The 23,981-nt window shown below is 41.8% G+C and overlaps 1 protein-coding gene across 11 annotated transcripts in view; it reads right to left on the reverse strand.

Annotated features, from left to right (window-relative positions):
- The window catches only part of DUSP16 (dual specificity phosphatase 16), a 90,133-nt gene that overhangs the window by 34,143 nt on the left and 32,009 nt on the right, over positions 1-23,981 (reverse strand). For 7 of the 11 annotated variants that reach the window (XM_030321752.2, XM_030321744.2, XM_030321750.2 and 4 more), the window contains 2 exons: positions 10,526-11,119; positions 9,441-9,579 (listed from right to left, as the gene is read on the reverse strand). In XM_030321752.2, the coding sequence (XP_030177612.1) occupies positions 9,441-9,579; positions 10,526-10,753 (367 nt within the window). In that variant the 5' untranslated portion in view covers positions 10,754-11,119. Of the gene's footprint in view, positions 1-9,440; positions 9,580-10,525; positions 11,120-15,098; positions 15,121-23,981 lie in introns of those variants that run through there. The other 4 variants (XM_030321749.2, XM_030321753.2, XM_032593911.1 and 1 more) reach the window with 2 other exon arrangements.

Below are 23,981 nucleotides of genomic sequence, written 5' to 3' on the forward strand. Positions count from 1 at the left end.
AAGAATTTGGGATGCCTCGTCAGCATGGATAGGAAGGTTATTTAAGAAACTGTATTTGCTCATTTCACCTGAAAATAAAGATGTCCAAGTTTGTACTGTTTGATGTCCCCAAATCCAATCTAACACTTTCAACTCCCTTTGGTCATGTTTACTTGAAAGACTTACTAACACCTTTAAAATAAAGTCAAAGCCAACGCCTCCCTCGCTTTCCTTCCGCATCCCCATCCATGGTAGCCCCAGCCTCCTGGTCAGCTCAACAACATCCAGTTGCTATGCCAACACACTGACTTTCCTTTCAGTCTCTCCTACTGTCCTGCCTTTCCATTCTCCTGCCGCCCCCTGGTCCAGGACCTTCATACCTCACTCAGATAAATTCAGTAACAGCTCTCTCTCTGATTGACTTGCTCTGTTCCCAACTCATGTCCAATCTGCTGCCAGATGAAGCATCTTAAAATAAAGTTTTGATGTAATCTCTGCTCCCAAATATCCACAGGATAAAATCTACGATTGTGAGCAGACATTCAAGACCCTTCCTAATCTAATCCCAATCTATTGTCCAATCTGATTTTCCATGCCACCACCCTACATGTAAAAGGAAAAATCAGTCTTCTCTTTTCCTAACACACCTTTGTTTTCCAATCTTGAGCCTTTGGCAATCCAGTCTCCCCAATCCATTTTGTATTTCCTTCCAAACCATAGGCTAGCCCAGGTCATACCTCTTCTACAGAAGTCTACCAAGGATTTTTTTTTTTTTACCATAACTAATAAAATACATTTCACATCAAAACCTTCTGAACACACAGGTGACACCAGTGGCAGCCAGACAGACACAGACAGACAGCTCTGACAGAGCTCTGGAGAGCTGGCCAGGGGTCTTAGGTTGATGCTGGGGGGCCAGGTCCCAGAAACAAATTTCAGGATGCTATCTTCCCTTACTGAGTTGCTCTCCAACAGTTTCAATACTCTTCTGTTGCTTAAAAAAAAAAAAAAAATCTTTCCTGACCAGTATATATATGGTCCTGCCAACTTAGAAATTTCATAAAATTTATGGCAACCATCTGGCAGTAAGTATTTGCCACTGACTTGGTAAGTGTGAATTATCTTTGTGTGTGTGTGTGTGGTGACCTCTATTTCTCCAGCTTTACTACACTGTGAACTACTTGTGGATAAGAATTATGTCTCACACTCCTTTGTAATCCCCTCAGCATTTAGCACAGTGCTTGGCACATAACTGAAATTCAATAAATGTTTACTGAATCCTTCCTTGTTACAATGAATAGCTGTTGATGGACACAAGTCTTGTATATTTTTGGTGCTCAAAAGGATTTCCTGATTCCATTCAAAGCCTAAAGCTATGCTGGCATGGGCGGGGGCCCAGAATCTGCTTCCTATTCTTGGACCACAATGCCCTAGAAGACTCTCAGGGTGACAGAGGCAGCACAGGGCAAGAAACACTTTTTTCTGCTACTACAGAAAAAAATGTAGAATCAATGAGTGCTACTCTGGTCATTGACAAGCAATACTGAATCCTTACTGTGCTTCCTCCATACCCAATCTTTAGTGTGCTTCTGACTCTACATGAAAGGTAGAGAGAAAAAATTTTTTCTGATGTCCATAAGTGGCTCAGAACTCCATATGATCCAGAGAGCCCAATCATACCTGCAGGGGTCAGAATTCCAATAATGACTTGGAAGGTCCAATAATACCCCCGGGCTCAGGGTATCAGGGCACGTCCCTTAGGAAATTAATCAGACCAACTACAATTAGGACCTAGATAAGGATGAAGTGGCTGCTGGGCAGGTTTTACAGTGATCATCAAAGCAATGGGTGAAGTGAGATTATAAATTGGGAGATAACTCTATGAGTCAAGAGGAAAAAGGGGTATGAGTCTGGTCTCAAGAGAATGACTCTTAAAAATCAAATTTGACTAACTTATAAACTGTCTATGAATCACCATATAACTCATCTCTCATGCCATTCTACGTGAAGCTCCAAGCCTTCTGAGCTACCCTGTAGAAGGCTCTCCCAAGGACTACTTCTGTGTATTTCAATCAACAGTCTTCTTGGCCAACTGCACAGCCTCCCTGGAGACTTCACAAAGTGGTCAGGAAGAAAGGGATATCTGTTCAGTCAACCAAACAACACTAGAGGCTACTGGAATCACACTTAAGTTAAAGAGATTTAGTGAGCACCTACTGTGAGCAGGACATGGCACTAGGTGAAACAGAGGCCCTTTCTGGAATGGAGAGTTTAGTGGGACAAATGCTAACCAAATAATTAGATGAATAATTAACTAATTATAGGCAGGTGGCCAAAGGAATGTGTATCACAGAGAAAACCAACTTTGCCTAGTGGCTAGGGAAGGCTTGACAAATACACTGACTCCAGCAGGAAATGTGAAGGGAGTGGAGGACAGGAGGAGAGGGCGTCTGCAAAGGCCCAGAGAGACTGCCACCGCAGGTTTACAGCACCTGAGAGGAGGCCTACAGAAGTGAGATGGAATGAGGACTTACATGGCATGAGATGAAGTTGGAGAGGCAGACAGGAGCAGCCATTACAGGGCCTTGTGAGTCAGTTATGGATTTGGGAATTTATATGAAAAGCAATGATGCATATTAGACCAGGGAGTTATATAAATCTGGATTACATTAAAATATAAAAGTACAACTTTGGCTCCACTGCGACTGAGGGATTCTGGGGGACACTGCAGAAGACAGGAGAAGACTAGTTAAGAGGCTCTTGGAGCCCTCGGGGAGAGGGAAGTCTTGGCTTGAGAGCTGGTGGCAGAAGAGGAGGAGAGCAGATGCTCCGTGAGGTCAGAGGACCTGGTGAGTGAGAGGTGGCAGAGGCTGCAGCCAAATCCCTGAAGGCTCACACATTTGTCCTCCTGGTTTAAAGGGCTTGTGTCATTTGATTTCATTTTTTCTCAACTCTCACTTCTCCCCTTTGCAAAAGAAATCCACTCTAGTCCCCCCACTACCCTCTTCAAGTCGATGTTCAGTCCTGACATTTTGAATCATGTTTCTCCCCCCTCAATCAGAATGCCAGGGTCTGACCCCCACCAAATCTTACTCCTCTTCCCAGGTTCAACTACAATCCCATTGCCATAATCAAATCTTCCCCAACCTCCACAGATGACATTCCATCACCCCGATCACCACATCACGTGGTACAGCGCATGATCATGTGCTCCTCTCTTTCACCTACTCTAGGCATGTTTCCCCAAATTAATCGTTAGGTTCTCAAGGGCAGGGCCGAGTCTTTTGCTTTTCTGGTAGCTCAGCCCTGGGCCCAAACACAAAAGTGCCTGTGAAACACTGAGAAGTTAGACTGGATGAAAAGTCCTGGATCTGGCGCTTCTCCAGAACCACAGGTGACATGACCAGGGCCAGGGAAAATGGAGGCCACCAATGTCATCTAGGGTGCTGTCACTTGGCTTGTGCAAACTGTCAGGATGAGTAACCAAGGAACTATCTTTTTTTAAAAAGACACAGACATAGGCATCATGTCTTAGGCATGGTAGCTGGGCAGTGGCATAAACTGGCTTACCACACTGGCAGGCAGCAACTGCAGAAAGACAATCCAGTTTGGACCACCTCATGCAAACGGAGGCTCAGAAGCTCAGCAACCAGTGGGCAAAATAGCACCTATACTTAGTCTATTTTCAGTGGCTCTCAGTCACTGCAGCTTTTTAAACTCAAGAACAGCCAGTTCCTGAGTAACTATAGTACTTTTCCTGAGATCCATTCATTTCAGTCTTTTACCAACAACTACAGGATTTGAAGTGGAGTGACTAAAGATTCTCCTCTCTAGACAAAAGGACCGAAGAAATGCCAAACTAGGTAACAGAACTGTGCACAGCAAAATCCGTAACCAGCAAGATAAGGCTTCCACTATACCTCCATTAGGAAGGACAGTAATTGATTCCATGAAACCAAAGCCATATGTTTATTATACAGATCTATTGACTGAATCCAGATCTCTGTTAAATTGAAAAACCATAGTGCCCAACACGTTTTTACTTACTCCTAGTTCTAATTAGACTAGCAAATCTAACTCAAAACAAAGAAATGTGTATTTGGCCTTTAACCAAAGCCAACATTAATCTGTGTTCAGAGACAAAATGTTTATAAAAGCCCTTAGCACTTTACTAACACTGTCCCTAACAGTAAATGCTTAATAAATGGTATCTTCTACCATTATTCAAGCTATATATACTTCAGCACAAAACAGAGTAGTTATACTTTTGATGATCCCCCTGCTAAAATAATGTAATGCTTTAAAAAATTCTATATAGAGTATATTTGTATACATTGCTTCATTCCATAAAATGTGAGTAAGAATAGGACTCTGAAATCCACAAAGAGTCTGAGGAAGAGCTACCAATAAAAGAGCCTTTCAAGATAAGGCTGATCTGAAATGGGAGCCCCTGATTCAGTTCAGCCTCCTGATGAAATTCCAGAAGACTCTGGAATTATTGCAGATATGGGCCTGGGGAACATAGTGAGAGTGAGAGCTTGGGAGACCCACTCAAAGCTCTGTTACTTTCCTCATTTGTAAATGAAAGGGCTGAAGTCCATGACTCCTTCATGGTGTTTTGCTGTAGGGCTGGTTATCCTGTGCCTCATCACAGGACAGGAAGGAGTGATGCAGAATTAATCAACTGTCACGGGCCCCTTTTGCTTTTACTCAGAATTACAACACAGAAGAAAGAGAAGGAAATAACAGAACCTTATTTCTCATCTGTAGGCTGATCTTTATTTGTACTAATGACCCATTTATTCTCTTTTCTCTATGTTACCAAGAAATGAAAGTCCAAATTCAGTATTTTTCCTTTTTTCCTTCTATATTTATGTTTAGTCTGGCACCCTCAGGAATATAATAGACAAAAAGCATGTAGAATAAAGTGATACACAGTGAATAAGTAAAGGCCAAGACACAAGATTATTTTTTATTTTTTAAGTTTATTTTGTGAGAGACAGAGAGCGCGAGCTGGGGAGGGGCAGAGAGAGAGAAACAGAGAGACAGAGAATCCCAAGCAGGCCCTGTGCTGTCAGCCCGACAAGGGGCTCAAACTCATGAACCGTGAGACCATGACCTGAGCCGAAACCAAGAGTCATTGCTTAACAGACTGAGCCACGCAGGCAACCCCAATATTTTTTAAAGAAAACGAGTTTTCTGAACATTACCTACCAAGACCAAAAACTTGATTATTTGTTTTCTAACTCATAATGATAACAGTTTTTTAAAAAGACTGATATCGAAGATTTCATACGTGTTATTCCATATAAATCCTCCCAATGAGAATCCCCAGTTATAGTCATTTTTGTGAAACAAATGTTTATGTCACCCATTCTGTCACCCTATTAACTCAAATTCTTAAGTCTTATTTTTACAGATGGTTGTGGGAGGATACATGTATTTTTAAACTGTGCTTATTTAATAACTGACTTCAAAATTTAAAAAAAAAATGGAAAAGATGGTTTTGTCACCATCTATCCAATGATGATGGAGAACTTCCCAAAGGGACGCAAATTCACTCTTTCTTGCTAAGATGAGGCTGCTCCTGATAATCAAATTCTTTACTCCTCTGAGGGTAAAACAGTGCTATGGTTTGGCTTGGCTTGGTTACTGGGAGACTTCCCAATGGCTAAATAGATCAGTTTATATTTACCTTTAAGAATATATAGAAATTGGGGTGCCTGGGTGGCTCAGTCGGTTAAGAGTCCGACCTCAGCTCAGGTCATGATCTCGCAGTCTGTGAGTTCGAGCCCTGCGTCAGGCTCTGTGCTGACAGCTCGGAGCCTGGATCCTGCTTCAGATTCTGTGTCTCCCTCTCTCTCTGCCCCTCCCCTGCTCATGCTCTGTCTCTGTCTCAAAAATAAATAAAAACATTAAAAAAAAATTTTTTTAAAGAATATGTAGAAATTATCACAACCATTCTCAGCTCATACAGACTCAAGGACTTGTCTCTTCCTATGAGTGGAGCTAGGTCTCCAGAGCTATTAGCTTTTTATTAAAGTTCAGTATTTAAGGATGACATAAAATTAGCACTGGCTCATCTCAGTATTTTTATTAACTCTTAAAATTGTATTTAAATCTACTTAAATAGATGAAAACACTTTCATATTACTTTTCTGTAACAGCTGTATGTTTGCTCTGAACAAATATACTTTGTAAATCATTTATTTCAAAACAATCTCAAGTTTTCACTACACTTCATATTGTCTCATGACTAATAGAATCACTGATATTCTACACTAAGAAAATGAGTCACGTGAAACAGAAATGATACAAACCTACATGTAAGCTAATTTAGATAACAAATATTTACTGAAAACTTAAGAAGTGCTGGGCCTCCTGGAGAACACAAAGATGAAAAAGACATAGTCCTCAGCTTGAAAAAGAATTCAGCAGGGGAGTTAAGCTAATAAATGAAAAAGATAAAGGATAACATAAGGTTTAAATAAGATTTTAAGATAATAATGGAAGATTTATGACAGGATAGCATATGGTTATCAAATGAATCATTTTGTTGACAGTACTGACTGGGCTTCTCAGAAGAAGGGAAAGCTGGTCAAGGTCCCTGGCCGAGGAGGCCTGCAGATGTGGCCAATACAGGTAGAGTTCACTGAAGAACCAGGTTCCAAGTTTCAGGACTAGAAGCGTTGGCAAAATGGTCTCCCTGATAATCAGCTGCCCAAGAACCCCTTTCACCTGGCAGAAACAAGTTTAATAGTCTAGCCCCGTCCCCAAACAGGACCTGTTCCATATTAAGGAATTAAGCCCATGCCAGTATAGCTTCCCCAAACCCAATCCGAATTTCCTTCAGTAATCCTGCACTTCTTTGTGTCTATATAACTAGGTCCTCTTGGTAAGTTTGGGTCTCCTCTTATTGGAGGGAGACAGCACATAAAAATGCTTCATCTATCAGTTCTGTGGTGATGTCTTTTTGTTCCCCTTCTCCAAAGTAATTTTTTCCCAGGCAAGGTAGCTAGCCCTCTCTGAGAATATGAATGGAATTCAGGCCACATTTCTTTAAAGCATCTCACATCTGATACTTGCTTCCTGAATATCTCAGAGTAGCTAAAAGCTCTAGAATGATGGAGAAACCACTGCATCTTTCTATTACCACATCCACATGAGGTTGAAACTGTCTCCAACTGCTGGAAGCAACAGGGGCAGTTTGTAATGAAAACTGTCTCCACCTACCGTGTCATTTTCTGTAGCACCTGTGAGAAGCTTGTGTGCTTTTCCAGTTAGGCAAGATATTTAAGAAACATCTGTCATTATGTCCTTCCAACCCACATCCCTGGAACATCCTATGAGCAGCTAGATGTTGGCAACACAACGGGCTGCCAACAGTTGATGGCCATACCTTCCCAAGCATTTTCTTCCACTTCTGCCACTTTTCTGTCCACTCCTGTCACTAACCAAGGGAATTTCCAATTGGTCAGAGGCTTTTGGACAGCTGGAGGCTTTCAACCATTGAGAACCTTCTCTTAGGTTTCATAAGAGATCTGGCTGCTCACTCCCAAACAAGGCAATTCAGTCCCTGAAGCCACCTCCTGAACTAAAAGATACACAGGATTCTGGGGTGTGGATGGGGATATGGTGTCAGCAATACATTCAGTGTAGTTCTTGGTGCTGCCTGGATGGACTCTCATTGAGACCCAGGCAGCATTTCATGTATGATATGGGGATGTCAAGGTGTTCTGATCCAATGTGTCATTCCACATGTCTGTAGGGCTGATCTAGCCGATCGCACTGAGTCCTTTTTCTCCCTTGCCCAAGGAGTGCTCCTCCCACACCAACACACAACTGATAAGAACCTTCCCAGGTAACTAAGGAGTGTTCTTTGGTAAAGGGGAGAAAGGGTATTTAAGGAACTGAAACACCTGTGCTAGAAACTCAGTATGAGCTCACTCCTCCACAGGAGTGTCCATCTGGCCACGCTGTCAAGTCAGAGTCCCTCCATAGGGAAAGCGTCTCAAACAAGAGTGAGGCACAGAGTGTCTTTCCCAGGAAGCACACAGTTGGTGTACCCTCTTTAAAGAATAACCCTGATCCCATTAGTAGGATTCCAAGGTAAAGTCCTCAGAGTGCCTACAAGAAGCATGAAAGGAGTTCCTAAACTCACCAGATGAGTTTAATGGAACTCCAATAACAGCTGTCATATTTACCACAGTTATATCCCAGTAAAAGAATGCACCCAGCAACAAGAGATAGAACCTAACATAATCCTCAGCCACGGAATTCTGAAAACTGCATTCTAAGACACACTGACTTCACGTAAGGAAACCAATGGAAAGATCAGGCAGAATCACAGCATAAGCGAAGGGTATGACAACGGATAATCTATGCCTGCTTTTTGAGACCTGAAGCAAGAGCTGAGGAGAGAGAACTGGAGACATGGAAATCTCATCTAAAGCTTCACAGAGTTTAAGTGTTAACACACCGACAATGGATTCATCCTTTTCTCTGGAAACTGAAATGTTTACACTTCCAACAATCAACTGCCAACAAATTCACGGTATCCTCCTTGCAACAAAAGACTCAAGATGTGAAAATGATAATATCTACCATATTTTATTTTCTTAGGTCACGTTTTTAAAAGCAATCTTGCCTTTCACTGTGGCACAATCTGCGGGCCACAGCAGCTGTGTGTTCAAGGTCACTGTGCACGGTCAAACTGTATCCCCTGCTCTGAGCCAGTGTGAGTGACAGGGCTTTGGTATGAGCACTCTGCTGTAGAATCAGTGAGATGGAACTCTCACACCGCCCCCCCCTTCAAGACAGACATAAAATACTTAGTTCTTCTCATGTATTTCATAAAACCATAAGCTTAGTATTTGCAAACTGAGACCTTTTCCAGTTGTAAAAACGAAAGAAAAATATGAAAGTAAATGAGTTTTTAAATTGTCCCCCTAATTATTAGAATAAATAGTCTACATTCTCCCCTCATTGTTCATAATGCCCAAGAATAGTGAGCTCATTGCTGGAGTCCACTTTAACTGTAAATGTTTAATAAGAGTTCAACCCTGTGAAACTCCTCTGCTTCTTGCCACAGGGGGCGGGAACTAAGAAGAGGAGCTGAGAGGTAGAGCATTTCGTGTTTTTAGATCCCAGGTGAATGGAAAAATCCCCCGGCTAAAAGCAGCACACCTGTCTATGTGACATTTCTAGCTCATAAATACCAAATGAAGAGGCATTTGAGCGAAGTAAAAAAATACACTGATGTGTATGCCACTAATGTGGAAGAATGACAATATTCAAGTTAAACAGAATAGTTATGTCAACCGGAAGCTATAAATAAATCAGTTTACCCAATACATTCCCAGTTGTGATGACCTATCTTACGCTGAGCTCACTGCCAAGTACTGCTCACTGGTAGGGCTCGGTGAGATGCGAAGTCCTTTCACTTCTGCCACAAACCTTACCTGCGAGCAGGTGAACGGAGCTGAAGCTCTTCTCCAGTTTACCCAGAAGTACAGTGAGAAAACAGTCTGAAGACAGAGAGGCAACATCTTGGGAGCTTTGATCATAAACCACAACCTTCTGACTGCAATCAATATCAACCTGCAATGCAAACATGAGGCTGTTAGGAAGGCAGCTCCCACAATCCTCTGGTGCTGAAGCAGATAACTGTCTCCCGCTTTCAATTAATAATCTGAATAAAAATGAGACACAGTCAATTTTCTGGATAAACCTAGCATACAAATGTAAGATACTTGTAAAAATCAACTTTTAAAAGGCAAAATTGATGTTAGGTGTGCTCCAAATGCCTTGGTTTAAAATCCTTAACACTGTAAAAGGCTAAAACTCATAAAACAGTATGTAAAATAAACATTAACAACCCTTGAAGTAAAGAAACATTTAAAAACGTTTCTACAAAACAAATAAATCAGTTGTTTAGTAAAATTAAAACATGAACTCATTTTCATTCCTGAAGAAAAGAAACAGCTTTACCTACCATGAGGACGACATTTTGGTATCCCAGAAATACCTTCCTTGAAGATAACATCCCTAAATCTTGAACAATGGTGCCTTCCCTTCCCACAAATAAACAGCACTTCTAATACAATTAGTTTCCACTTTCTTCCCGAGCACTCTTACAGAATGATCTCCTTTCAGTAAATTTGTAGATAATACAAAATAATGTATTAATTTAGTAACTTCTGATACACATATTATAAATTTTGTGTATTAAGTTACTAATAATATTGTGTATTAACTATAACTATTTATTAGTATTTAATTTTTTTTAAAGTTTAGCAAACCATTAATAGGAAAACACAGCATTTGACCAAATTAAAATAAGTTACCCTTTCTGTATAGTTTAGAAATATTCTGAAATGTGACAGCGTGGTTAGTAAATTACTTGGAGGTATCCCTTAGGTACCAAAGTTTAAAAAGCAACCAAAACTCACTCAAATTACTTTTTCCCCTAAAAATGAGACTTCGTTTTACAATTATTCCTCATTCAGGGTGTCTATTTTAAAAAAGGAAAAAAGCAAACATTTACCTTATGTTTTGCTGAATGCTGGATGAGCTCTGTAATTAACACTTTGTCCTGTTGCAACCTTCGCTTCATAAGCTTGGAGCAGTTGATATTAATGGCTTCCAAAATGTGGGATGTATTGTATTCCACAAATGGCCGGCTATCAATTAGCAGCACTTTTTCCGTTCCACTTTCCAGCAGAGCCACCAACCTCTCAGTAACAATTTGAGTTCCAATCATCTCATGGGCCATGACAACAATAAGTCTTCTTTTCCCACCTCCTTCTTTAATTTGCCACGATGATGTAATGGTGGTGTGCTCAAAGGCTCAGCCACTCCATTGTACTAAAAATGTATGAGGTCAGGCTGGTGGTGACTGGCAAAAGGAGAGTTAAACCCATTTTCAGCAAGAGCCCTCCAAGTGAATGTCCCTTTCTCTTTCCCTGTTGATGTGCTCTTGCAAAGGACTCCTTCCACAAAGCAGCCCCTCACATTTGATTCATAAAGAGATGACTGGAATAACCATTCCACAACAAAAGATGCTTTGGGGCAGCCAGCGCATTACATCATTCTTTACCTTTGCTCCTCGCTCCAACAGCTTTACGCTGGACTGAAAATCCTACACGAAGACAGAGACAGAAAACAAAACATGGGGTCAAAAAAAAGAAAGAGCATCAGATTAGAGAGAGCGTATGATTCATAATATTTACTCCATTAATCTAATTCCATACTTGATGCACTGTTTCATTTGAACAAACAAAAAGGACAAACAGGAATGGCTCCGGAAAATCCCACTGATGGTAATTCACTTTTACATCAAAATATAAAAACCCAAAGAAGATAAAAGAAGACACAGTCATGAATTATAATGACCCGAGGCCCAGAACTACACGCCTGTAGCATGAGATTGAAAGAGCTATAAAAAGATGCTGGAAGTAGTATTTTTTCCAAATGGGTTTTATTTGCTTATTTCCTGAAAAGAGCACAAAGAACAGCCTATGACCAGGTGAGCAAGCCCATACTATCAAGACACATCTTTTCTGAAGGCTTCAGAACCTCTGTGACGGTAGGAGTGTGTGTACACATGTGAATGCGCACACACGCGCGCGCGCGCGCGCACACACACACACACACACACACACACACACACACACACCAGGGCACAACAGCAGCCCCTTTGAATTGCCCTGGGAAAACCTTTCATAAATTTCAGCTGCCTTTTAAGGAAAAGAAGGGACAAGAATGGCTGATATTCTTGTCATACCAACTGCTGAGCTAATTGCTGGGGGACTGTGATGTACCCAGCTCCAACTGAGATAGTCCCACAGCTATTTTGGCCCTGGTTGCTCCATCCCTCAGTTCTCTGATCCTTCACAGACTTACCCCTCATCTTCTGGTGCCTCATTCTTAAGAGAATCACTGACTCGCAGCCTTAGAAAATCTCACATCCCAACCTGGGACTCTAGGTCAGCAACCATACAGCAGACATACAGAACCCTGACTACTAGAACCAGGGCGTCCCTATTCTTGCCAAACTCCTATAATCGACCACTTCCTTTATATTTACATATACATACATATATACATACATATATGTATACATACATATATATATACATACATATACATATATATGTATATATATAATTTTATTTGTATTTGAGAGACAGAACACAAGCACGGGAGAGCGCAGTGGGGGAGAAAGAGAATCTTAAGCAGGCTCCACGCTCAGCACAGAGTCTGACACAGGGCTTCATCCCCTGACCCTGAGATGACAACCTGAGCCAAAATCAAGATTTGGACGTTCAACCGACCGAGCCACCCAAGTGCCCTAACTGGCCACTTCCTAACTGATACCAGTTGGGACTTTTGTGCCCACAGCTTGGCCCTGACCAATATTCTCAGACTCCTAGCTCCCTGGTCCATCTCTGCTCACTGGAAATCCTCTACACTACATAACACCAGATATCCACTGCTGGCATTCACCTTCTGCAGGGTAAACTATTTGATGGTAAAGACTTTGTATTACATGTCCTGCCTCCATAGTGCTTTGTACATAAGATACTCAATTCACACTGTTATAAGAAAGTAAAATCCTCCACAAATGATTTAAGACACTGAATAAGTATTTGATTAACTGAGTTCTGATCAGGATGGTAAAACCCTCAAACATCACTGGTCCTATTCCTAATTTCAGACTTACAGATTAGAAACTGAGCATGGAGAATACAAAGAGAAGTGGCCATGCCATTTACTTGTTACTTAACTTTGGAAAATTATATAACTTCTCTGAACCACAGTTTCCTCATCTATGAAATGTAGATGTAACGTAGGCCTTATCTCTTCACAAAGTCTGTTTGGAGGATAAAATTATCAAAGTTATTTACAGTAAGTAAACATGCAACTACCCAGGCACCTGGGTGGCTCAGCTGGTTGAGCATCGAACTCTTGAATTCAGCTCAGGTCATGATCCCAAGGTCGTGGGCTCAAGCCCCATGCTGGGCTCTGGGTTGAGTGTGGAGTCTGCTTGGGATTCTCCTTCTCTCTCTCCCCCTCCCTCTGCCCCTCTCCCCTGCTTACACTCTAATAAATTAAAAAAAAAAAAATGCAACTACTCATCATAAAGAGAAAGGAGGAAAAATACCTTAAAGATGCCAACGGTGGACAGAGCTGCCTTGCACCTGGAATCTCAAAGATGTCATTTAGCCGATAAACACAGAAGCAACTCCACCCTCCTATATGGCTGAGCTTCAACCAAGCTGCACTCTTTCCCTCAGAGCCAGACACAGAGGGGGTTAGAAGGCTCCTGAGAAACCATTTCTGCCCCCGCACCTTACAAATCAGCTCCATATAGAATACATTATTTGTCCATCTTTTGTCTTATTTTAATGTATTTATTTTTAGTATAGCTTACTGGCAATGAGGTATAAAAATCATCTCTATCTTCAACTGAAGAAACCAGAGCAGAGAATCTGTCCCAGTCAATCAATGAATGTACTTTGGCAAAGCCCCTGCCAAGGATACAGCATTGAATCAAATCCTAACTACTGAGTGACATAGTTCACAGCAGTGTAAGGTCCTGTACTCGGATTATCTGATTCCCAAACCAGGGCTCCTACTACTGGGTTACGCTGTTTTCCCTAAGCACCTGCTCCCATAATGAAACTGGACTGAGAAAGAATGGCTCGACTTGTCCACGGAGGTGCCCGGGTGGCACAGAAAGTGGAAATCTGAGAACAAGAGCAAGTTGATTCCAACCATGGCACTGAATATCCAAGTCTGATTGGCTCCTCTCAATGATAAAATCCGGATGGAACAAAGCAGTTATCTGGGTTAGCAGATCAAGGGACAAAGGGAGGGAGAAGACAGCAAACATGCAAAAGTTGAATGAGAAAGTTCTCATCTTTGCTTCCCTTCAGCCTAATCTCCTGAGCCCAAATCACTGAAACCAAAGATTGACTACAGCAAACAGTAGGGCACATCCTTACCTAGAGAACCAGAATCAGGAGTTCCAGAAGCAGAAAGACCCTTTCCCTGACCAAGAAAAGGTCTGGGCCAAGTGACCCTAATATGAGGATGTAATTGAAGCAAAGCACTGAATGTGAAATGAGGATGAAGTCACATCCTTTCATGTTGTACTCAGGTCAGCTGGAGCTCTCCTGTCACACCTTTATGCCCAAAGTCTGATTTTCTGTAGTTCCAAACAGATTTATGTGAGAGGCAGAGCCCTACCGAGCGGGCATGGGAGGTGGGGGAATAATTGCCTTAAACCTTGTTTATTTACAGTGAGAGAATTTTGGCCAGGTCCTTGTCCTAGGCTGCAACCCTAATTTAGAAATTTCTGGGCATTCACTGTTCATTCTGAAGAATGTCAGTACCTTGAGATCGGGAACATGTCTGTGACAGTTTTGTTTTTGAAACCTTCTGCATCAGGTAGGATTTAAAAGATGACAAGAGAATATTTTATTGTTGGCAAAACCACAAGCTAATCTTACCCAAAATTTCTACAAGAAGTTAAAAGGAATAAACATTCTTAGAATTGAACTGTAAGGGCCCAAGTGCATATAACAAAACCTAGGACAGGCCAGCTTTGCTATTTGTTGATTTATTTAAACGTTTAATTTTTAAAGTTTTAACTATTTTCTTTCCATTTTTAATAGGCAACATATTCACAAGGTTCAAAAAAAGGTATAAAATGTATACATACTATGAATATGTACAGTTTCTTTTACGTTTGTTACACTTCAACAAAACTACTAAAAATTGCCATGATACTGAAACCCCAACAAATACATGAAAAACATAAATACACTGAAAATCCTTCTCCTACCCTTGTCCATCTGCCCAGGTCTCCCCCCTGCCCTCTACTGGAAACCATGGTCAATAGTTTCTTCTGATTTCTTCCAAAGATTTTTTTTTTTTTTTTAATGAATACAGAATAAGACACAAATATATATTCCTTCCCTTTGTTCAACCGGTTACGCAGTATATACACTTATTATGCACCCTGCTTTTTTCCTTCACTTAAATACTACAATTTTATTTTTTTCTCATATTTAATCAGAATGTGATATAATCTATGTATCTTCCATACGTACACTTTTGGAAATCATGCACAGAGAGGGGTGCCTGGGTGGCTCGGTCAGTTGAACATCCAACTTTGGCTCAGGTCATGATCTCACAGTCCATGGGTGCAAGCCCCTTGTCGGGCTCTGTGCTGACAGCTCAGAGCCTGGAGCCTGTTTCAGATTCTGTGTCTCCTTCTCTCTCTGTCCCTCCCCCACTTCACTGTCTCTGTGTCTCAAAAAATGAATAAACATTAACAAAAAAATTTTTAATAAAAAAAATGTTTTAAAACACAGAAATACTTCACCTTAAAAGACAACTCCCCCTTTCCCCCAACATCACACCTATTCAATCAGGGGTTTTACCTGAGGACCCAAAAGCTGAAGGGTAATTCTTAATAGCATGCTTGAAAGGTCAGCAAACTGTTTTATGGCATCCCAGTCAGACAGTATCCTCTACAACTACTCCGACTTAAGAGAAATTTAAAATGTGATGTGCACATTCATGAAGTACAGGCTCATCTCTTAAAGGACACCTTGTTGTGACTCTGGCTATTCTCACCCAAAGACAGGATGGCACCATAAGTTCCTGGGAAAGGGGACACCTATCTGGTGGTCATGGGACCGTGGAAGGTGGAGAAGCCACCAGTGTAAAGCCCTCTGAAAAATGCTAAGGGACCCGGGGTGGCAGCACTGGCCCTGAGCAGTGTCTCTGCTGCGGATCCTCATCACACTGACCCAGACAAAGGTGTTCCGGGCCCTCTAGCTGTGCTGCCCTCTTGGCTGCCTGGGGACTGTGGTGAGGAGCCCTGGCCTACCTCCAACACCCAGGAGAAGGGGCAGGCAGCTGGAGCAGTGGGAAGACTCTTCTGAGGAGACTGATGGGGTGCCCCAGTCTACCGCCAAGGAAATCTGGGTGGCATCAGGCTTTTCAGAAGACAATGAAAGAATACTTTTCTATACATAAAGTTTTCTATTTCTCCAAAAAGGAATAAACCAGTATTTATCATACCAAAGACTAGTAACCTTAACCAGAGCCACTAAACAAATATTTGCAAAGCATCCCACTTTCAGAAATCAAGGGTTTTGTTTTTGTTTTTGTTTTTTAATTTTTTTTTTAACATGTTTATTTTTGAGACAGGGAGAGACAGAGCATGAACGGGGGAGGGTCAGAGAGAGGGAGACACAGAATCTGAAACAGGCTCCAGGCTCTGAGCTGTTAGCACAGAGCCCGACGTGGGGCTCGAACTCACGGACCGCAAGATCATGACGTGAGCCGAAGTCGGTCGCTTAACTGACTGAGCCACCCAGGCGCCCCCAGAAATCAAGGTTTTAAAAAACTTTATTTATGAAGGGAAAGAGGCTGAGGCAACATTTTAGTATAAAAAAATGACTATACAGATCAGGGAACAAAATGGGCAAATTCCCTTAAAAAATACCACTTTTGCTTTATTTTGCATTTTACCCATTTTGGCAAATATTTTACAATACTTAATATGAACAGAAGTTGTAGAAGAGCCTTCCCCTGTTAATATTCATACTTTAAAGTTTTTGTGTAATTTACTTTATGTTTTAGATTCTATTTAGTTACCTATGGAAATTTATCTATGATTTTATCATGGAAATTGGTGTTTTATTTACTGTAATTCACTCTACTCTGCAAGAGTATCAATGAAATGAAGTACACTACTGCTGAATTAGTTATGTCAGAGAACTAAAAGCCTGTTTTACATTTTTTTTTTCAATGTTTGTTTATTTTTGAGAGAGACAGAGCATGAGTGGGGGAAGGGGAGAGAGAGAGGGAGACACAGCATCCGAAGCAGGCTCCAGGCTCTGAGCTGTCAGCACAGAGCCCGACGCGGGGCTCAAACCCATGAACCGTGAGATAATGACCTGAGCCGAAGTCGGATGCTTAACTGACTGAGCCACCCAGGCGCCCCAAGCCTAACAGTGTTTTAATGATAGGGTGAACAAGTGAGAGTCTGTTTTAATTAAAAGAACAATGTACCGCTCGACTAAACAAAAACCAGTATTTGCCACTAGAGTAATTAGCAAAAGGAAAATTTTTTCTTTTGATTTTCTTCACCACTTGCACATAACCTTAAACATAGTGCCCAAACAAAAAAATTTTTTTAAGTTTAAGGTAGTTTTTAAATGATTCCATTAAGCATCTCCCTCCTGTTCTTAGAGGAGGTGTTCCCTTTTCAACTTCCCAGCAATATCCTGGCTTCCAGGTCAGTCACAGCGACACTTTGTCTATCCCACCAGAAAAAAAGGGGAGAACCTTTTCCACACACAATTTCCCCCTTCTGCCTGCCCATGGCTTACTTTCTGCCAACAGCAACAGCTCCACTGTCACCAAGCACAGCTGCCTTAAAGGCCACATCAAGGCCTACAGCCAGCAGGTAAGGGTGAGGGCTCCAAGAACATGCCCGCATGTCTGAAAGGTAGGACCTATGAAGACACAGAGGCCACCCCTCAGAAAGGCACATCTCCATTTGAAAGACTTCCTTTTACAAAGAATTTCTCGGCAGGGAAAGGATGATTCTATGGGTTTGGGGTGCCTGAACTGCCTGTTCAGTGAGGAGAGTGACTGGGCTTTATTTGGCTGGGCTTGAGCTCAAGTTCAAATTCTCAGAGAATTTATGGAAAGGATACAATCAGGTGAGAAGTTCGCTTTTATTAAACTACAAGCTTGTCTTAAATTTTTTTTTCCCTCCAATAAACTGAGGAAATAGGCAACAAGATACACTAAACAGCCTTTGGCAGAGCCTTAAACATGGACTTTCAGTAACAGGAAAACTGAACAAATCAAAAGGGAAAAAAGCAGGTTATGAAGTTTGGAAACAAGCAAGAACAGCTTAGACTTTAACCATCTACACTGATTAAAGCAACTTTGACTCATATGCTGTGGGCAAACCCTAACAGGAATTCTGAGGCCCAATATTTGGTAAAATATATTAAAAAACAAATACAAAACAAAACAAAACACCCAAAAAACCACCCTCACCAAAGCCATGACAACTATATAAGCTTAATGTACTTTCAGTCACCTTATTAATGTCTTGACCATATTTTCTTACCCCAAAATAGAGGACACGTTCTGACAAGTGGGGGCAATAATGGGACAGACTGCTTGAAGCTTGAAGCACAAGTGTCTAGACAGTACTGGACGTAGAGACAGCACTTGTTAGCACCATAAAACCATCATCTCTCACCAACTTACAGCACCACTGAAAGAACCCACTCCTATCAGAGGCTTAGGTTGTTTATACATACGTCAAGGACCCACAGATAAAGGCTGGAAGAACAGCCATCCTTCAAAGACTAAATACAATGTCTTTTCTTCAGACACAGGTCAGCCCAGGTAGAGTCCAGATCTGAGAGAAGACTTCACCCAGTTTCTGATCAGGAAGAGCACTGCACTCTGGGTACTGGCTCAGCTGGAGCCTCTGTCCTTCCTCAGCACTGCTTCCTGTTTGTGCTCACCTGTCTGTCTTCCTAGCTTCCCATTCCCTGATCCTTCGGAGCTCTCCTCCACCTCCCCTCCTTCCACCACCTCCCCTCCTTCCACCACACCATGTACCTAGTCCAGACACACTCCTTGTACCCACGGCTCCCTCTAACATATAATGCTTTCTCCAGGCACCTTGCCTAAAAACTAAGGACTCTACCCTCCCTCTGCCCCGAAGAGGGGCCTGGATATGAGGTGGTCTTGAGGGAATGGGAATAGAAGGATCCTTACATGAAGTCCCTGGGCGAGAGAAAATGTGGTCTGTGGTTGGTTTAATCTGAGACTCAAGGAAAAAATGTGTTGGAAAGGTTATTTGCAATAAAGGTGGACTGGAGGCAGGAGTGGAAAGAGTCAGATCAAACCAAATAGAGGTCAGATAAGGACACTAATGTGTACATCTTGATTTTCTTGAGCACCTGTCAGGCCTACTGTAACTCATTCAGTCATGTGACAAACAGTTGTTGGGCACCTAGTAAGTGCTAGGCACTGCTGGAGAAATGCAGCAAAAATGTGCTGGGTGAAAACTCCTGTTCTGCTGGAGTTTCTAATGCAATGCCAGAGACAGTAACAAACAGCAACAACACAAGCGCTATGGAGAAAAAACAAACCAGGGGAGGAAGGAGAGTTCAGTTGGGTAGTTGCAATTTTAAACAGAGTAGTCAGAAAAGGTCTTTCTCTGATGGTTAAGTACAAGCCATGAGGAGGTGAGAGAGCTAGGTGGATCCTGGGAAGGCTGCAGCTCTCTCTCTCTGTCAAAGACTTGAGGCCAATCAATACAGTGCTGCCCAAGGTAACGCTGAACTGGGCAAGTGCTAGTTAATCATGCGGTAGGTGCTCCGTCCTTCTTCAGTAAAATGGTTTGGTCTATTAGGAATGAAGTATTTCCAGCCACTCGAACACTTTACTGTGAAATACACACACACACACACACACACACACACACACACACAAGTTCAGTAGTTTCTTACTAAAACTACAAAGGGAGAAGCGTTCCTTGGCAAAAGAATAAAAAGTGCTGTATGAAATGAAAAAAACTGTAACAAGAAAGATTACTACTAATATCAATATAATTCTTCCAACTCCACAAATGTACCTAATAATGAAATCTTGATTTTACAGCACAGAATGTAGCAAAAGATCAAAGACATGTTAAACAAGATGTGTGCTTGAATAGATCTAAACAGCAAGGAAGCAGTTTAACGGATCTTTAAATTAAAAAAATTTTAAATGCTTTCATGGAGCTCCCCTTGCTAAAAAGTGTATCAAACACTTAACCACAAGGACTCTGTCAGTTAGGTTACTGTGTTCAAGGGGTTGGTAAGACTAATGTAAGCTTATCATCTTTATCCGTGCACCATCTTTAGTCCACTGCACCCCCAAAACAACAAAATGCCACTACATGAAAGATAAGGTGTACTTTCCTGACAAAGAGTGAAATTACTAATGATATTACAACCAGGGTAAACATCTGGACAATGTGGGATATAGTCTGGTAAAGAGAGGGTATAATTTAATTTTTCCAAAGAAGATCAGAAGGCTCCGGGAACAAGCAATGGAAAACAATTGGGAATCATCAACACCAAACCTTCCACCACTTCTAATTAAGCCCAAGTTTATCACAGTATATTTTGTAATTTTATCTACTTTAAGTCTTTTGATATTAAAATAAGTAAAACCACAAAGCCAAACTATTCTCCTGAAGATACTTTCAAAATGGCTTACACGGATCTTTTCAAAGTGACAAATGAGAAACTGCTTCACCTTTCAGTTAAAAGACATGTGAGGGGCGCCTGGGTGGCTCAGCAGGTTGAGCCTGCAACTTCAGCTCAGGTCATGATCTCACAGCTCGTGAGTTCGAGCCCCGAGTCGGGCTCTGTGCTGACAGCTCGGAGCCTGGAGCCTGCTTCAGATTCTGTGTCTCCCTCTCTCTCTGCCCCAACCCAATCTCATTCTGTCTCTGTCTCTCTCAAAAATAAATAAACATTAAAAAAAAAATTTAAAGACACGTGAAAAATAATGGAAAAGGTCTGCATGCGCAGCAAAAGGAGACTAAATAACCTACAAGTCACATTGAATCCTGCAACACAGTATCATGCAACATTTTTAAATGATGGTGTGAAAGCATACTTCTTGACAATGAAGGATGGTCATGACCCATTAAGAGAATAAAAGCAAGTTACAAAACAGTAAAGCAAAGCAGAACCTCAAACACCCACATACACACATGAGCACATGACGGATACATTCAAAAGGTACTATTTTTTCCTTTCTATAATCTTGTAAGGTACAAAAACGTCTTAGAAAAAGGGCACGACATACACTTCAGAGCCTAAAGTGGCTGTCGCCATCCCGCCTGCATTCCTCCTTACCAGGACCGTTAAGAAAACTTTGGGCTAGAACAAGGTATAGGATTAACAATACAATAAAGGAAAATTGATGTTTACCCTCAAGATAAAAGCTGGATTTCTACTTCACAGAAGAATTTACAAAGAATTATTTTCAATAACAATAATGTTGGGGGGCAGGGAGGGACAAGAAATTGAATTTTAAATCACACACTTATGACTATAAACCTGGAGGTTCAGTAGGTCCGTTGGGATATGACTCTTAATACAAAAGCTTTCTTCTTTACACAAAGAATTCATAGATGGTTTTCTCTTTTAAATGAATATATTCCCTAACACTCTTAAAATGTATTTCAATTTATAAAGTTTCCAAAATAAGCCTGCAAGAGGACTTTCATTCCTCTTACTGGAAAAGCACAAATCTTTCAACAAAGTATATACAGCGGCCTCCTCACTATTCTGAGCTCCTAAATAGACACGCACAACAAGACTTGAACACATTCCAGGCGTGGCCTTCAAGCCTGGACCACACCTGCTTCCAAGGCCCTGAGGCTAAAAATAACTCTGGGGCCTCAAAAACGGGACACCAGCCAGGCCCAGGGGTAGCTGCAGGCCCCTTGCTCAGCTCCACTAACAGTAAAAGCCAGAGCTACGTAACTCTACAATCACAAAAAAAAAAAAAAAAACAAAAAACAAACAAACAAACAAACAAAAAACCCACGACAGGCTTCTTTCTGTGCCAATCAACCTCCATCCTAAGCCTACTCCTTTTCTTTGCCCCTTGACACCAAAGCAAATCTAGGAATTTAGAAACAAATAAGGTCTTATGATGCATTGGTTTCAAAAACAACAACTGTGGACCAGGATAAGTCTCCAGAGATGATTCAGGAGACCTTGTTCCTAATTTCAGCTCCTCTACAAAGACACTAAAATGTCACAGCAACAGTCACTTGGCATCCCCAAGCCTGTTTTTTTTTTTCCTCACCTGTAAAAGGAGGAATCCTGTGATCACTTAACGTCTAAAGACTATTTCAGTAAGAATATGATATCACGGTCAATGCACCTCAGGCCTTCACAAGGTGCTTTAACAGGACAGAGTATCAGGAACGATTTGCTCTTTAAGCAATCATGTCACAGAATTACAGCTTACATCCTACAACACACAAATTAAAATGGATAACTCCTGGGCAATGGGTCCACAAACAGCACGATCATTTCTCTTGTGGTGGGGTATTTCCAAGGTTTGCTCCAAGACAAAGCCTTCCACTTCTCTGCCAGTCCCTTGGTACCCAGGAGTCCCCTCTGGGGCATGTTACTCTACCAGGTGAAAAATAAAGGGAGAGGCCAGGGGCAGAGAAAGAAGGGGCAGTGGCAGCAGCAACACTCTTCACTCCAGGCTCCCAGGCTATGCTAATTTAAGTCACTGCAACTGTCCTCACACTTCCCCCTCTGGGGCCCGGGGATGATATCAGGAAGCTGTACCACAGGGCAACGCGGGTGACAAGGCCAGGACCTGGGTGAAAGACTCACATTGCCACAGGACAGCAAGGAGACCAGCAAGGAAGTGGGGCAGCCACGAGAAGAATCAGAATCTTCCCCGTCCTCATCCCAGAGCTACTTTTTCCATTCTGTCCTTTTCAGTCTATCCTTTCCTCATAATTTGGCTCCATCACATAACCTACCTGCAGTTTCTCTGCCCTTATTTGTTCTTAGAGGCTTTGCTGTTCCCCTATCTCCTTCCTCTCTCCTTCTTCTTCATTTCTCCCTTCATGATTTTCTTTTGTCAGGTTAAGCCCTTCTCACGAATCCATTTTCTGTTTTCGGGGGCAGTGGGGGTGGGGAATGCCAAGGCCCTTGATAAGGGTTGCTATCCTAAGTAGTAATCACAAATCACAGACTGCTTTGAAACAGTCATCCACAGATTCGGGTGTTTTATCAACCTTTAAAATCTTTTATTTGTTACTGTAATAAAGTTTTATTTCAGAGAAGAGAGAGGAACTTTTTCCAGTTTGGTGTTTCATACATGGTTATACTGCGTGGAGATGATTAACTTAGTATCTTACGTTTTCACTAGCCCTCCAATGCTCTGATGATCTAGACACTAAAGGTAAAACCCCTCTCTAAACCTCAAAGGAAGACCCAAATTCTCTCTGTTTTCACACTAGACTGCTTAGAAAACAAACAAGATCTGAATTACTTATAATCTAGTGTTCAGATTTTGAAAGCAGAGAGCAAGCTCTGTACATAGGGACGAAGTGGTCTCCACCAAGAGTCTGACTGGCAAGTTCTGACTGGCACCTGCACCAGCAGCGTCACTGCCCTGCCCTGCCCTTCCTCGTCCACCAGCAGCCTTGGGGAGCCATTCGTTCTCTTCTCAGTTGAGCACAAGCCCATCCAGATGACCTTCGAAGAGAAGAAGAGGCAGAGTGGAAAATGAAATAACTACATCTCAGCTCCCTTATCTCAGCTCCCAGTTCACTCTATCGGCTCCTTTTTAAAAAAGGATTTCCCAGGGGTGCCTGGGTGGCTCAGGTTGAACCTGCGACTTCGGCTCAGGTCATGATCTCACAGCTCTTGAGTTCAAGCCCCGAGTAGGGCTCTGTGCTAACAGCTCAGAGCCTGGAGCCTGCTTCGGATTCTGTGTCTCCCTCTCTCTCTGCCCCAACCCACTTGCATTCTGTCTCTCTCAAAAATAAGTAAACATTAAAAAAATTGTTTTTAAAAAGGATTTCCCAAATAATTTGAAAAGCAAAATAGTAATGGATTATAATCCACAGAAAAAAGTAAGTCCAAAAACAAGATTTCCTATAAACACCTGCTGAACAATGCAAGTTTAAAAGGATATTATTCCTATTTGCTGTTTTGTTGTTTTTTTTAAAGAGGTGATTCTGTCATCTTTTGGATGGCACTAAATTCTGGTGTGACGTCGGTCAGGTTCAGGCATGCCACACGCAGCAGGGAAGCAGGGAATATCTTTCTACCAAAGTCTCAATTTCCCACTCTGACAAATACCTGTGTCTGTATTGGTAGGTTTCTAAAACAATATGAGGCACTGTG

Source organism: Lynx canadensis, chromosome B4 (assembly GCF_007474595.2).
Source record: "Lynx canadensis isolate LIC74 chromosome B4, mLynCan4.pri.v2, whole genome shotgun sequence".
Lineage (NCBI taxonomy): Eukaryota > Metazoa > Chordata > Mammalia > Carnivora > Felidae > Lynx > Lynx canadensis.